This window comes from Paralichthys olivaceus, chromosome 7, assembly GCF_024713975.1.
Source record: "Paralichthys olivaceus isolate ysfri-2021 chromosome 7, ASM2471397v2, whole genome shotgun sequence".
Lineage (NCBI taxonomy): Eukaryota > Metazoa > Chordata > Actinopteri > Pleuronectiformes > Paralichthyidae > Paralichthys > Paralichthys olivaceus.
The window spans coordinates 6,166,877-6,183,553 of NC_091099.1; the positions used below are offsets into that span (position 1 = coordinate 6,166,877).

General features: G+C 40.7%; 1 protein-coding gene across 5 annotated transcripts in view; it reads left to right on the forward strand.

Moving 5' to 3' along the window:
• Positions 1-1,307: 1,307 nt before the first annotated feature.
• Positions 1,308-16,677, forward strand: part of LOC109639885 (UPF0606 protein KIAA1549) — a 35,685-nt gene continuing 20,315 nt past the window's right edge. For 3 of the 5 annotated variants that reach the window (XM_069529224.1, XM_069529226.1, XM_069529225.1), the window contains exons 1-3: positions 1,308-1,514; positions 2,534-2,822; positions 14,429-16,591. In XM_069529224.1, coding sequence (XP_069385325.1) covers positions 2,690-2,822; positions 14,429-16,591 — 2,296 coding nt within the window. In that variant the 5' untranslated portion in view covers positions 1,308-1,514; positions 2,534-2,689. The remainder of the gene's footprint in view (positions 1,515-2,533; positions 2,823-14,428; positions 16,592-16,677) is intronic. The other 2 variants (XM_069529227.1, XM_069529228.1) reach the window with 1 other exon arrangement.

Here is a 16,677-nt window from a genome sequence, read left to right on the forward strand (position 1 = left end):
ATTAAATTATGTTTTGACAGTCTTAAGGATTTAATGGCATGTGAACCATGGTGCAAACGGCACCAACAAAGTTCTCAAGAAGTAAAAAGCCGAACTGATCCGAGCAAGTGGAAAGTGAAACCACACATTCTATGGGAAACAGAAAATAAAGGCTGTGTCTGAATTTGTTTTAAAACAATATTCGGAAATATCTTATTATATTTATATACCACAAGTTATTGGTGCAAGTTGGATATGTGTGTATATGTTTCTTGAAGGGATGGTTTCACACAGAGAAAGGAAAACGAATGTATAATCAGCAACATGAGTCACATTCTTCTACCACTAGATGGCGCTCTGCACCAGACCGTTGATGCACCTGGACCTTTTTATATACCGTCTATGACCTGGACTGACAATGACGTCATCAGGTTGTTCTGCACGTCTCCATTTGATTTTAACCAGAAAACCATGAGGTGCATGACGCATATATTCTATTGAACAGTGATGCACAACCACTGCCATTATTATAATAAAGATGATAAACTTTATGTATGCAGCACTTTTCTTAACATCGTTACAAAGTGCTTTTACAGAAAAAAGTGAAACAGAGGAAATAAGAGCAATAAAACGATAAGATCAAATGAATAGAAATGAATAAAACATCTACAAAACATAACCAAAAGCTGTACACTAAAAATAATTCATAGAGGAAAAAAAGTCCATGCATGAGGTACAGTGCATCTGCAGTGGTTCACTTTGTATACTGTCTCTTTAGGAGGTCATTTCTATTTCCATTTTCATTCTCGAGCAAACAATTGTTGATGATCAGTCCAGTGGCCAGTTTGCAGCTCGTGCAGAAAACTCGCTGCAAATTGCGAAAACGACAACGGAAATGTTTCCAGGGGGACTCAGAAAAGTGACGAACCTGGCTGTAGTTCAATGCTTCGTGAAGTTCCATCACCAGCGACGAGGAGCAGACTTCAACAACTACAGCCAGGTCCATCACCTGGAAACATCCCCGGGGTCGCTTTTAGCAATTTGCAGAGAGATATGAGCTCTGTCTCTAACTGTCATTGTTTTATTACCATAATTATATTTATTATGATAATTGTGATTGTGATTAAATCATAAGAGCAGCTCGTGACAGTGACATGCAGCTGAAGCATCATCACGTTGCCGTGGAAGCCGCAGACGCCAGTGGAGGAGGACCAACCTACTTTTAAACCCCTCCCTCTGTGATGGACCAGAGCTGCGACCAATGGGAGCGGGGTTTGACGAAGCGCCGGCCAATCACCTCTACCCGGAGGCGGGGCTAACCCGATCCTGAGGACGACACCACCGGAGCTTCGGATGAAAAACCAGCGACCAGAAAACGCGCAACGCGTCTGCACCGGGGAAATCAGACGAGCGCTTGAAAACGCAGGCGGGTTTTCACGTGAGGGTTGAATGACGGAGCCTCGGAGCATCTCTGGATATTTTCCTCCTCACCGGGAAGTGACGGAGTTTGAGCTCCATTGTTTGAGGGGGGGGAGGTAAGTGTGAGTGCGCAGCTATGAGCGGAGCTGGTTCTGCAGGAATGGCTGTGGGGGAACGAAGGGGGACGGTCGTGTTGTCAGTGCACCCACAGCTCGCTGTAGGGAAGTGTCACCGATGTAAGCTAGTGTTTGCTAGCTAACAAGCTAACCCAGCTTCTAGCGTGACGCTCGGACTCTGGAAGGAGCCGTGACCGTGAAGCCTGAGAGTAACGGGACGCAGGACAGGAGGTGAAGGCTGAGAGCAGGTCATCGAGGCTGGAGGATGAGGTGTGAGCTGCTGCCTCTGACCCTCCTGCTCCTCTCAGCACCTCCTGGAGCCTAATGCAGAGAGGAGCTGGGATACTAGTTCATCTAATGTGCTGACAGACTGTCTTTTGGGATGGTTTCAAGTGTTGCATTGCAATCACCCACGAAACGTGTCTTTTTTGTTTGGTCAATATATGAAGCATGAGACCAACCTGTGAATTTCCCTCATATTCTGCTTCTCTGGGAAGATTTATCATGTATCTTTGCTTTGTACATGCATTCATATACAAAACAAACCTGCAGAACAAACACATTGACTCAATGCAGCAGAAAATGTGGTATAATCCTGATGGGGAATGACTCCTGGTTGGCCATGTGCATGAATTGAGTCATTTCTTTTGATAATATATGTCTTATATATAAACAAAACACAAACCCATGGGCACCCGGACATTTTGCAACTCATTTCAAAAATGGATTCTGATGTTTGGCTTCAATGGCAAAATAAATCTCTTGTAATTTTGGAATGTAAAGGGTTCCTTGTTGCGTCAGTTGAAAGGTTTTTGGGTTATCCTGCTGAATAACAAACAAACCACTGCAGACGACAACTCAACCTCCTTGGTGGAGGTGATAACGGTTTTAAATTGTTTAAGCAGAGCTTATTGTTCCTTCAGTTTATATCTGATTAATGAAACGTTGCTCAAGTAATAACTGTACACGTGGTTGCTTTGTTTTGAGAGTCACACTGCTGCTCTTTTGTTTTCCCACAGCCACTATTCACTGCCAGCACATGTTCTGGAAGGAGGGGCCTTAGACTGAACAAGACCATACCAGGCAAGCCTAAAAAACCCAAACCTGATTTGTGTCTGGTGCGAGTCTTCTTTACGGACCTGGATGAAATGCCTTGACCTCACTTCTGCCGCACCATGGCGGGTTTAGTCCCCTCTGTGGGTTTGGTGCTGATGCTCAAGGCTCTTGAGCGAGGCCATGGCCAGCGTGCAGTGTTTCTGGGGATGACGGTGTTGGTAACACTGATCGCGGCTGACTCACCTGTTGCAGGTAAGATATCACCTTTTGCTGACTCACACAACGTGAGCTTCAAATTTTTACCTCGTGTTGCATAACTGACACGGGTCGTTATTTAGTACAGCATTTGGTTTGCTTTGAAGAACAGCTTTGGCAAGTTATTGACACCTTGCACTTGAAAATGCAGCTGTGGTGATAATTTTGAAAGAAAAACTAGCCTGTAATGTTTGTTATTTTAGTTTATGGAAGGTGGCAAATCAGCGAATATTCAAAGTGACGAAGAATTGTAACATAACATAATGTAGCATCTTTATGGTGTTAATCACTCAATCTCATTGAGTAATTACACAAATTGCACTAAACTGGAAGTAAAAAAGTAAACATCCTACGCTAACTTGAGCACACAAGATCCTGCCTGGGTCTGATCAAGATCTTTGTCTTATTCAGTTTCTGGTCATGCTTATCTTTTTCCTTCTTGAGGATTGAGTTCAAGATAAATCAGAAGCCTACACCAATTTATTTATTAGGGTCGAATCAAATTAACTTAAAATGTAACCGTCATGGTCTTTTTTCCATTAACCTTATTGACTTAGTTAGATTTACTTTGCATAGCACATCTTCAGGAATACTTGACACGATCACAGTTAGATCCAGGAAATACTTGGTATATCTACAGTCAGTGAGCAGCTGCCCTGGGGTGGTTGGGGTTATTATGTGCCTTGCTCAAAGTCAACTTAATCTGTGACCTTTCAGTCATTAGCTTGATGCCCTAGCCTTCAGACCACTGTTGCTCATTCTCCTTAAAACTTGTTTTTCTTTTAATCAGAGGAAGCAGATGAAAGTGTCCCCTTCTGATTTTCTTTACCTTTAGTTTACTTCTGTACACATTTGTAGTTTGACCCAAAGAATGTGAGGTAGTTTACTTTAGCATAGATTAACTATTTCTTGTGAAAAGTCAAGCTTGCTGCGTGACCTTGGATAACTCTGATATTCTTAACGAGGCCACTCAAATCTTTGATTCAGAGGCGAAGTCATGACTCTACCTCCACACAGACTGTGGAGTTAAACCAATTTCCAGTCATTAAGGAAAGAGAAAGGGTCTTAATCCATCCACTTGATGGGAGTTTGCTCCCGGCTTACCTTTATAAATAATGACATGATCCCAGCAACTTCCCTCCCTCTGCATGTTGCCCAGTGAAAAGAACCTGTATATGAAGTAGTAATAGGATTAGGTGGTAAACGCCAGGGTGAAAGCCTTGTACAGGAAATCACGAATGAGTAAAACTCATATGAAAACAGAGCCATTCACAGCTTTATTATTTTCATGACCAATAATAGTGGATACAGATTTTCTTCAGTTTATTGTGCAGCCATCATAACAGTATTTTTTTCAATCTATGTACCTGGTATAAATAAAACACACATAAGCTATTCAGTAAACAATTTCAAGCAACTGTATGACTTTAAAGTTTTTCTGTTTTTAAATAAAGTGCCGTCCTTCCAGTTTCTGCCATTTTACAGATAGATCAGTGTGTTAACCAGTTTGCACCGAGTCCTCCTGATGGTTTGTTCAGTTGTAGCATTACAACTCTATTCATAGTTACCACAAGTATCTTTGGCAGCTTTTGCTCAGGGTTGAGTCCACATCAACTTTGATATATTGTGTGACTCCCACGGTTTGTCTCTATGCAGCAGTAAGAGATGAAGCTTGTGGAAGATTTTTCTTTTTTTCATGGTCTCTTGCTAACTTGGCTGGTGATTACGAAACGGGCCAGTCTCACACACTGATTGCTGTGCAGAAGATATTCACATTTTCAGCAAGTGGCTGTGTAATCGAATGGGGTGGAAACTGAAAAGTGAGCCCATCTTTGCTCAAGATGGTTAATTCTGTATTTTTGTAGGAAAACTACATTTGCCGAAAGGGTTTTATCGGGGTTGTTTCATCTCTTTTTTTGGGAACATCTCTTCCATCAAAGCTAAGCTGCTGGTTTTGGTTGATTATATCCTCATGGTTTTGTTGATGGCATCATCTAATACAACACTTTGAGGAGCATCTCGCTGACACTTCTACTGTGGCCAACCGCAAACCACTGTTGCACATGAAGATACATATATCAGCTGTGGCTTGGACAGACTTCAGACAACCACACACTGTTCTGAATTAGCTTGTTAATTTCTGTAGATCTGACTGAACATTATTGCTGAGTCATTGGATTATCAAGGATTGGGGCTAGAGTGTATATTTCTTGAATTGAAGAATAGTAAGTCTGAAAATGACAAAACAGCGTACCGCACAACTGTAGTGCAAATCTGTCCTGTGATTCAGGCTCATTCACCTCATTATCTTTAATGCACAGGAATACAAACTTTTACTTTTGGTTTACCATTATATATATTATGTACTTTGGCCCTGTCTGTTTCACAATATTAAAGTTTAACTAATAGTATTAAAGTTTATCTAATAGTAGTATTTCTTTTCTTAAAATGTGAATCTGCTGGAACAGCCCTAATTATTATATGATCTGCGATGTTTATTGTCTTAACCTATGCCCATACTGTTTCCAACATTCATTTGCAGCAACTATGTTTCCAAGGTCTATTTCAGCAGTGAAACCATGCACCAGTCTTACAGCTTTCCATTTTCCAGACTCATAAAAGCACATTTCAGACTTTCTGAGTCAGATAGAGCATGACGACGTACTTATAATTGCTCCTCCAGACAGATCATCATACAGTAATTTCCCTCTTTATTGCTTCCCTGCTTCTTTTACTCTCACTTCTCTTCTGCTTAATTTCAGTGAAAGCAATAGTTGTACATCTGACTACACTCTTGATCTAAATTAATTGTTACAAATATAAAGAATATAATCCTAAACTTTAGATCTACCACCATAAATTGCCCTCGCAATTAGAGCTGAACAATCATCATCTCGTGCTCCGCACTTCCTGGCAAGTTCAACGCAGCAAGCTGCAGGCGAGCAGCATCCTGGCTAATTACCAGTTCAGTCCATCGCCATGTGAAATGTGATCTGTGGGTGATGACAATATGGCCATTCATTATTCATTAGAACTGGGAGCCGGTTGCACATCAATGGGTCGAACCCATCAAAAGCCAAAGACAAGGTTCTTTTTCACTCACCATGCCTGCGGCCTCATCATACAGATCTATTGGAAAGCAGTCAGTGGGTGACCCTGCCTATCTACTGACTGACCCTTCCCAGCTTTATTTGGCTGAAGCCCCTCTGCTTATTGAGGGTGGGTCAATGAAAGCAGCCTGATGACATTTTCTAATAAAAAGTGTTAATGTTATTCTTCCTCTTCATCTTTTCATGTTCACACATCAAAGTTATGATATGATCACTCAGCTATTCTGAGGATGGTTGTCGTCTCATTTGCATAACTTTTACCACTTGTCCGGTATTACCTACGTCATCTACTGGTAGGCTGTGAAGTGAAGGTAGCATAGTCAGGGCCTCTAGATATACATCTGTTAGTGATTTTGTGTACTCTTTTTTTTCTGTTTTTACCAAGGCAATTTTCCATTGCAGCTTCAGCATCTCAGTGTCCAAACATAACAGGACGTATTTAATAGTGTACTTAAAACAGGTCACTAGAATTTCCTGTTTTTAGTTGTTTTGTTTTATAATTTATTAACTTCCTTTACTGCACTTTTAAATAAAATTTGACCTTTGACAGTGGTTTTGAATCAATATTTGTTATTAATGTTTTATACTATTTGCTTATATTATATGAAACATTGATTAAGGACACAATAATAGAAACTAACATTATTTTTTTTCTAGCTTTATATTCATTAGCTTTAAAGGGCATCTGTGCTTTCTTTCTGTCTTTCTTTAACCACGTTTGTAAAAACTAGAGTCTCTGTATTGTGATCTAGTAACATCCCTGTCAGTGTTATAAAGCTTGAACTGCGCAATGTTAAGTTCACAATTTGACAGAAAGCAGCGGCATGGCCGTCATATTGTGATGAGCTGAAATAACATAGCTCTGATGAACAGCAGGTGATTACTTTCATATTTATCAGAACAGATTATGCAGTTCATCTAATCTCATTCAAATCCCAGTTCTGCAGTTAAGTATTTAACCTAACCTTACACAGATATGTCCCCTTTACTGCTCACATGTCGACTTTTTAGGCAGAATAGGAAACAGCTTTATTCCAGGACGGCCAAGCAAACTCAGCAGACGGTGTTTGTTCTCCCAGGACCCAAAGTCTGAGAGTGGCCTGTGTTTGGAGGATAGAGGCAGAGCAGAGGAGGTCGCTGAGTGACGCAGTCCTCTGGGCGTCTCTGGTTACAGGTTTTTGCCTTCCTGTCTTTTTAACGAATTCAGGACTGCAGAAAGTGAAGGAGTGTGTCCAGATTCATGTGTGTGTGTGTGTCAGAGTTGCTTTAGTTGCATTGCACCATAATCTACTCTTTGAAACTGATCACACCAGGAATTCTGGGGAGACCCCTGTGAGCTGGCATGTCTGTTGTGGAGCTTTTACGAACTTTGGTCGTAACGTTGTTATACAGCGGCCCCCATGTGCTGTACATCCCTGAAAACAGACTGAAATCTTTAGTTTGGAAAGTCAATTTTCCTCATAGCTGAATTCACCTTTAACTCAGACTCCCTGCTACCTCTCCTCCCCTCTCTCAAGTGGAGTCTCTACTATTCCCCTCCCCCTTATCCTGCTAACCTTCTTTCTTGCACTCCTTTTTCTCTTAAAAAAACATATTCCTCCAGGAAAACAAAACAAGTATCACATGAATATTTGATGAAGTGCGGGAATGACCTCAGTTAGTGCTTATTTTTAGCCAAATCAGATGAATTTGTTTATGGTAGATGTTGGTAACCTCTCCAACTACAGGAGGTTATTTTGTGTTCTTTCTTTATTGACTTATTAATTGTAAGATTTAGAAGTCAGAGTTGGTTTCTATTTATAACCTGTGCTTTATTGATTTAAACCTGTTCTTTAATCTTTGGTTGAATACGACTAGTAGGTGCACTGTAAAGTGGCCTCTGCAGGTTTCTAATAAATGCCCCCTTTGTGGGGTTATTTTTCTATGGGGGGGGGGGGTGAGCTGCTGGAGCTTTGACAGAGAGCTTGATCTAATTGAACTCCACTGATAAAAACAATAGAAATCTTTCCCATCTTAAAAGCTTCCCGATAAACCTAACGTCAACACAGCCATATCTTGATTGTTGGACTGCACTCAGCGTATGCAGCTCCCTGCCAACTGAAAAGAGCCAGTCACGCAAAGGGGCTCATCTAAAAACAGAACCATGTGTGGGGTTGTAGTTAGCTAGCATTAATTCCAAAAGACCCTTTCTTCTTCTTCTCTTCTTCTTTCAAATTATACAACCATTAAGTTAAATTTTTGGCAATAAGGACTCTGGCAAACATAGGAAATGATATCATTAGAGGGCTCTGTAATTGGTATCTCAGGTTTCTTGACTCACATGGGAATATATGTTTCCCTGTGTGAATTATTCTGTGTGGGGCAAGCACAGATTCTTGGCTGATACCTAACTTTTGTCTGCTGAAGTAATCTTATTCCGATAAGTAAATGCAGGTTGTAAAATGGCCCCAGCAATCACTTGTGCCATTGGTCATCAAACTTTGAAGTGCATACTTTTTTATAGATGTGTACATGTTTTGTACCGAGACCTATATAACTTGACTTTATCATGGAATTACTGTTTCCTCCTCTCAGAAAATGAGCGTACTTTCTATTTCACATGACCAGGCAAATCTTATCTGGGCTCCTCCCAACAACTTGCATTAAACCAGAAGAGACAGAAACAAATGTATTGTCCCTTTCAAATATTAAATTGTGTTAAAGGTCACAGATTCAGTTTGCAGTATAACATTGTTCCCCTTCTCTATCTACTGTATGTGAGTGCAGGGTCTGGTTTAGAGAGGGAAGAATTTTCTGATTCAATTCAAGACATCAGCAAAGTGCTGTCTGCAGACAGGCATTATCAGGTTAACTCCATTTCAGCCTTAGGATCAGTTATCATGAGAGGACAGTGAAGCCAAAATTCCTTTTTTTGTGTCTATTGTTGTCGGCTTTATTCAAGTCACCATTATGCATAGAGAAGAATTCTTCTTCTCATTATTTTCAGTTGTGACTCTTTTTTTTTTATCGTTTTCTTTACCGGTTTTGCTTCCATTCAATCAATATTTCAGTGTCCATGTATGATTCCCTGTGAAATTGGTGAAAATGTCAAAACAAAAATACCACAGTCTCGCAATGTAAAAGATGTTTGTCTCGAACAAAATTGAATTGGATCCGTCTTGGCTCTCATCCCATCCTTCTACCAAGTTAGGAAAGCCGTTCAGTAGTTCGTATAATTCGGCCAAAAAACAACAAACAAGCAAATGGTTAAAAACAGCAGGAACAGCAAAGAACATGTAAGAAAGCAAAACCAAAATTTGCTACTGATAGGAACGCTGGAGTTCAATAAAAAATCCATGTGAATTAAATAGTAACACATCTATTGTGACACAGTGGGCCTCTTTAAAGCAATAAGCACTCAGACACATATATAGGTTAGCGGAGAGCTGTGATGATCCAATATATGATCTCATAAGAATTTGCCAATATCCATCCTGGCTAAGTGGGTTAGTGCTATTTCAGATGCCTGCAGTTGTGTCTGGCCTCAGCCCACTCTGTCTCTCTACCCCGTCCCATCTCTCTTTGTTCCATTGTAGGGGTTTTATAAAGCAACATCACAGATCAGCCACCAGCAGTAATAATCCCTCTCTTGTCAGAATCCTTTTTACAAGATGACTGGCTGCGATCCAAGCCTGCAACCGGATGTGGACACAAAAGCTGAACAAACCAAACAAGCCACGATGGGCATTATTTTTGTGTCATCATCTGCTTGAATATGGACGAATGGGCTTTTACTAAATCAGCGTTATAGATGGAAATTCACTAATGGGTTTACAGGAAAAAAAGCAACAGAGGTATTTTGAAAACGATTCTCACATAGTACTTCTACTTTCTTGCCATTTGCTGCTGTAACTGTGAAATAAATGAAATGCAGTAACAACTTGTTTACAGTCACATCCACTAGATAGAAGAGTAAATGAATAGAGACTTCTAGGATTAGTTAACTTGTCAATTCGGTCAAATGCAAATTTAGTTCAGTGCCATGTACAAGGCAGCTATTCATGAGACCAAGAGTAGGCTAAAAGAAACATCAAGGCCTGATGAATGGAAATTGAATCTCATTAGCCTGGGACTTTTCATGTCATGAATAAATGAGAATCTCGCTGCATTAAATCTTCACTGTTTCTTGAAGACTGTGAGAAGGTGCCATAATTTGTATTCATGTGTTTTACACCCAACACAAAGGTTCCTTGCTAGTTTCATTGTAGCTAGTCACCATACAGCTCCAATGTTGTTTGAGAACTTGTGTCCATCTGAACAACCATGGTTGCGTTGTTTTTCAAATGTTGGCTTTAGCGTTAGCATTGTTGTCGCTTTGCTGTCTTGATGGCAGTGGAAAGCGATAGCGTCCATTTGACCAACAAAAACCTGGACTGTCGTAGTATTATTTTGAGCACACCTTAGTAAGATAGCAATATGTGACTACATAGGCGGTGACGTAATGCACATACACTCGTCTGCACACTTTCACTTTGCACATGAGCAGATCTCTGCACAGAAGTGTTCCTCATTCTAAAGTCTACCGTTACAATAGCAATGCGAAAAAACACACATGGCTTTTTAAGGCAGCGGGTGATGGCACCCTTTATTGCATGTTCTGCCCAAAAATCACCCATTAATAATTAGGAGACTCAGTACAACCCATTTTGAACAATGCACCTGGTGAAGCAACCTTTATTTCGACCTTTAAACTTCCAAAAGTGGATTCGGATGTACCCTGAATGCTCTTGCTCCTTGACCTTTAGACCAGGCTATTGTGACTTTAGTGAGAGAGCAGTTTTTTTAAGCTACTGTATGTGAGTGTTCATACAATTTCACATATAGTTACCTCCACCAAATGCTTATGGATTCATCCACGTCTGTTTGTTGATTTAATTGTCAGCAGGACCATTACATTTCTTTGAATTGAATTGAATTCCTTTCCTAGACATTAATGTGTAGGATTGTTCAGCCTTGGTAGAGGTATGCTAACTTATTGCTTTGAATTCTGCCAATGAACAGTCTGACCTGTTTTTGTGATGCGTTTTTGTTGCCAGTGGATTAAGGATTCACTGTGAAAATGATTCATCTGCTCCAGAGAGATAAAATGTGCCTGGCTGACTTTCAAAGAGAGAAGAGGAAGAATTAAGGAAGACTATACTGGAACTTTCATTTACAGGAGCTGAGTGTTTTTATGGTTTCGGGATCTGATATTTGAAGGTGTCCTTCTACATGGGTCTCAGTTCTCAGTTTCATGGACAGTCCCTAACAATGTGTGGCCAGTCGAGTGTGTCACACTCGTGTTTCGAGGAACAGGTGGCAGTGCTGCTTGGTCTTTAAGGCCTTTGTCAGTTATAGTCAACTGTAATGTCAGCCCTGACACAAGCTGGTCTCACTTGCTCTTTTCCCTGGCTGCTGTCTGTTGCACTGAGCTCTTACTGTCATTACCTAAGATTAGCCTTTTTTATATTAGTATATGTGCCGATTCTAAAGAAGCTTTATTTCATAGATAAAACAATGCATAAAAATGCTTTGGTTGTTAGAAGTGGTAACAGTCCGTAGTTTGTCTATAACCAATTGTAGTTTTTGGATTTTATCTTTATTTAGTTTCTAAATAAAGATGTTTACAATGCACAAAAGATGTGGATTTATGATGATAAAACAGTTCTATGTATTAGTGTTTATGGTTAAACTTTAAAATATCAAGTCTCAATTACATGTCTTTGTCTTAAAGGTTTGATTACATCTTAGGAATAATTTTCCCAATATTGGCATCGCCATCAGTTCCCAAGAAAATCTGTTTCGTTCAGGCGCTATTTATTTTTTTGAAAAAAATGATTAACCTCATGAAGCTGAGATTAAACTACAACAGTGACTCAGAACAAACAAGAGAGTATTAATCCTCATCATTTTCATCATAGTCATAACCAGATAGTGTTCGTATTGTCAATTCATCAATCATCATCCTTCACCTGCCAGTGTTTGTCTTTTATCTTAATTACCTCGATGTCTGTCATCCATTCATGCATGTGTAATCATCATAAATGGGACTATAAACGAATTAGTTTGTCACTGTAGACATGTGCTGACGTGAGGTGGCATTTTGAGGTCACGTAGCACAGGATGACCTCAGAAGTCAGCGTGTTCTAACAAACATGGTCTCCTGTTGAGCTTGTCTATGTAGTGTTTTCAATAGATCTAAATTTTGTGTTTGCATCCAAATGCAAAGTCTGACTGATGTGTATATTGTATTTTGTGTGAACATAGAAGCACACACTTCATACAACTGAGGCTGGACACTGTTTCTTTCTTGTTACTTGCTGTGCGTGCGTGCATGTGTGCGTGCATCTACCCAGCTGTGTGGTGCATCCCTCAGAGTTTCAAACACTTGGCAAAGCAGACAAGAAGCTTCGCAGCAGTTTGGAGAAACTCCAACACCGACCAACTTTCAGAGAAGAAAGTCTTGGCTTTTGCTCTCCACGTCTTTTCCTACAGTCTCTGTTATAATAGCATGTTCACTCAATTAAGGCACCAGTGTAGGTTGTAATTAAGTTGGGAGTTTTCTCTTGGCTCCAGCCAGAGGCAGCCATGCTTGCATGAAGCAATGCAATAAATTGAAGATGATGTTCTAGAAGTATATTCTTTTTGTTGGTGCCTTTTAAGTCATCTGTTCTGTGCTCTCAGTGTTAAAAATAGTCTGCTCCTTTAGCTGATTCTGTGGTGAGTATGATTCTGCAGCTTCTGAACATTACAAATACCAGCAGCATTACCACCCGCTGCTTAGTCAATATGTAGAAGCTATTGGTTGTGTCTGGAAATCCTAAAATCTTTCTTCATTCAAGTCTTTGTTTCAAGGACAAATTATGTCGTCTGTATGTATATTAGAACCATAAGATTTCAGGTTCTTTAATGTAAGCTGGTGCTTCAACTCATCCCCCTTCATCTGTCCTGTTTATCTGCCATCAGCTCCTGAGTCCCAGTAATGTGGAGGTTTCTTGTTAGAAGATCCGTGAAACTGCTTTTTGGGGTTTGAATAGTATTCTTATTAAAATTTTCTGAAACACATCTAAGCAAACAGTCCTTTTTAAACAGGCATGTTTAGAATGGAATGGAACTGCACATGTACACTATAAAAGAGGCAAAGTTATACAGCTATCTAGAACTGTTAAAAGTTCTATTGCCATGAATAATTTAGGAATGACTCTATGCCTTTCCCATTAGTTCTTGTAGCTTTTCTCAAACATTACTTTGAACATGCAGTGTAATCAAGGTTGTACACAAATTAGATACATGTATTTGATGTATGCATAATGCAATATGTTAAACAAATAAGGCTGGGTGATAAAATCATATGTCTTCAATCAAGAGAAAGTTATTATACAATATGGGGACAAAGGTCTTTGACACTCAAAAATGTGGAAATTAAATGCATATGCTGAATTTGTACAGTTTTGCAAGTCTAATGTCACCCAATAAGGAATTTAATGTTGTGTGTAAGTGATAGAGTTGCTCCGTGATGAGCCACCCATCACTCCAAGGTCACATACCATTAGAGAGGATAGGGGATGTTTTCTGTTAAGTGCATAGGTAAAAATTCCAGGGCATCAAGGTGCTGAGCCAGAACGACCACCCATTTTAATTTTTGGAACATATGGTCGCTGCATGACAGGATATTGCCTCAGCTCAAAATTGGGATTGAGGAATATAGTCAGCTTTTCACATTATTCATCAGTGTGGACAAGCATGTTCTTTTTCTTATCCTGGCAGTTTTTCTTCTGTATGAATATCTTGTTGCCACTTAAATTGGATACTAGTTAGCTATTGATCAGATCTTTTTTCAGGTTACTTTATACATGCTGCAGTACCAGTGTTTTGTAATTTTCATGAATCTCAAATTACAATTGTGTCGATAGTTGCTGTCAATATATAGTATTGATCTTATCTAAATATAAGTCAAGGTCACATGACATTCTCAACCCACCACAGCTTTCCTCTGCAGATTCAATAAAGGTTCCTACCTAACAGTCAAATGTATAATTTGTGACCTTTACCACAGAGATGACCAGTGTTGGAATAACTCATTTCATGATGAATGGGAATCCTATAAAAATGACCTTGAGAGCAGGTTTTTGTCGTATTCCCTCACAGATAAATGTTCCTGTAATTTTCAGACTAAACCTATCCCACCATGTCCAATTGTACAATATAGCTTTCACTAGGGTACCTACCTGTCTTCTATGGAAGGTCATGTTTGGTCACAGCCTGCCTTCTGCTGGTTATATATTTTTCTGAAAAATAATGGGATTTTACCTGTTTTAGTTTTATGTTTGATTTTTAACAAAGTACACTCTTTAAAGTGATACAAGTACAGTTTTACAACTAGAACTCATGCCTGTAGTTTACTTTTTTAAAGTTTGTCATGAATCATTCAATTATTCAGGACTAAACTGAGGTATTCTCTTCTTTCATCTGTAGATGAGTCTCTGTTACACCCCACACACCACGCCATGGGACTTCTTGGAGAGGTTACAAGTTCAGGATTACCACCTTCTCATTTACCAACCTCATATCACACTGCCTTTGAGAGTCTAGACTCACCTGGTCAACCTAACCATGAAGCTGGGACTGCTGACATTCTCTTTCAGCGGGGACATGTTCCTTCTGAAAGCTCCAACTCCTTCACGCCAAGTGACTTCCCTGCAAAAGAACCATATCCCCTTTCCACTCCATCATTAAGCCCATCTGAACATGCACTAGGGTCTAGTCCACAATTTGAGGAACCGGCTAATCCTCCCCCAGACTGGAGGCTGGCCAGGATAAATTCTGCCAAGCAATCTTCCTCTCTCCCTCCAACTCTTACGAGAGCCCAGCTACAGCCTCAGTCAAATATATCCTTAACATCATTAAACCCTACAACATCTCAGCTCAGCTTTAATTCTGAGCAGGAAGCTCTAGATGCAACTCTCATGGCTCTCACCAAGGAGCAGGGTGGCGCTTCAGAGCAAACCCCAACAATCATGAGCTCACAGCCTGGTCAGCCTCTTGAGCCCCCTAATCTGGCTTTCGCTGACTTTCTGGCAGATGAATCTTACAGTAAAACCTTTGACGTGCCCCAGCTGAGCCCCAGCAGTGCCCCCTTGAAAGAGAACAAACCAGCTCATGGCATAAATATTCTACCCAGCTCAAACGAGTTTCTGGCCCCTGGCTACAATGTGCCTTTCATTGCCCCCCACCTTACATCACCTTTATCTGAACCCACTGAGGTCTCTCCAGAGGAGTTCTACCCCACCAACACCATGGACTTCGACTGGGGGTCCGGTGACTACTTGGAGACAATGTCATTCCTAAATGCAGATGGAGATGACTACTCTATGGTCACCAAGGTACCCTCTGACTCATATGATGGAGAGGACTATACAGAAAGCTATGATACCTCTTTCCCTTCCAGAGTGGGCATATTTCCTTCTTCCTTGAATCCCCTTCACATCTCACCCTCTCCAAGCCTTGTGACAGCATACAGTACCAGCGTTCCTCTAAAATCCATCCACCCTTCCTCTTCTTCCTCCACAATTCATTATACACTGGAACCTACACCCACAGCTAACAGTGATATACCTGATGCCTCGGACATAGATTGGCTTGATACTTTCACAATCCAACCAACAGATGTCCTCTTACCTGACATGAACAGCCTGGAGTATTACACCATTCAGTTGACTAAGGAGAACAGTGGTTCAGACTCTGGAGCTGAACACAGAGGGAATGTTACAGTGGTGTCTCTTACTGCTACAGACGTCACACCCAGCAGCAGCTCTACCAATGATACCAAACTGACTGAGGAAGAGTCGTCCAGTGATCTGTCAGGGTTTGAGCCTCATCATGAATCAACTGTAGTAGTAACCACAGAGCAGAGTCCTCAGCTGGTCAATGTCTCTGAGCCGTTGCTGGACCTGTCAGTAGTCCCAAGCCACTTCTTTGATCTCTCTTCCTCCCTCTGGGGTGGTAAGGTATCAACCACAGACTGGTCTGCACCTACAGTTGGCCTGGACAGCACTGTACTAACAGAAGCTATACTACCCAGTGCCACGTCATCGCTGCCAGATTATGTATTATCTTCCTCCTCTATGCAAGATGTCCATTGGTTTGTTACAGAGGAATTCGTACAAAGTACCATGCACACCACTCCTGTGTTAACATCAACAATAGCCTTCTCTCCTGGCTCAACTGAACCTGTTACCAACACAACTGCTAGTGCAACCGGCTCTACTCCCCAACACTCATCTTTCACAACTGAACAAACTCATGATATCAGTGTAGTTTCAACCAAACCCACAACGAATGTGACTATCAGCCCCCCGTTCATCTTGGGTGATCAGGGGGTAGAAGATGAAGTTGACAACCCAGCCACCATGACCTTGATCCCAAATAGCAGTGAAGCTAAAACGATTGCTGCTGTACCATCAACTACAACTGCCACCATGGATTCTCATCAACCCACAACTAAAATCACTGCCACCACTGAAGCCTCAACTAGTATCAGCGTCACCCCTACGACAAGTGGAAAGACCACATCTACAGCACCAACATCAAGACAATATCTCTGCAATGTCAACAGTACTGATTATTTAGTCAAAATTGGTGAGTTGGACATTTCTTTTTGCAGCTATCTGTTAGATAGTGTTTGACGTATGACATACATCAGAATTGTGTCACATTGTCTTATA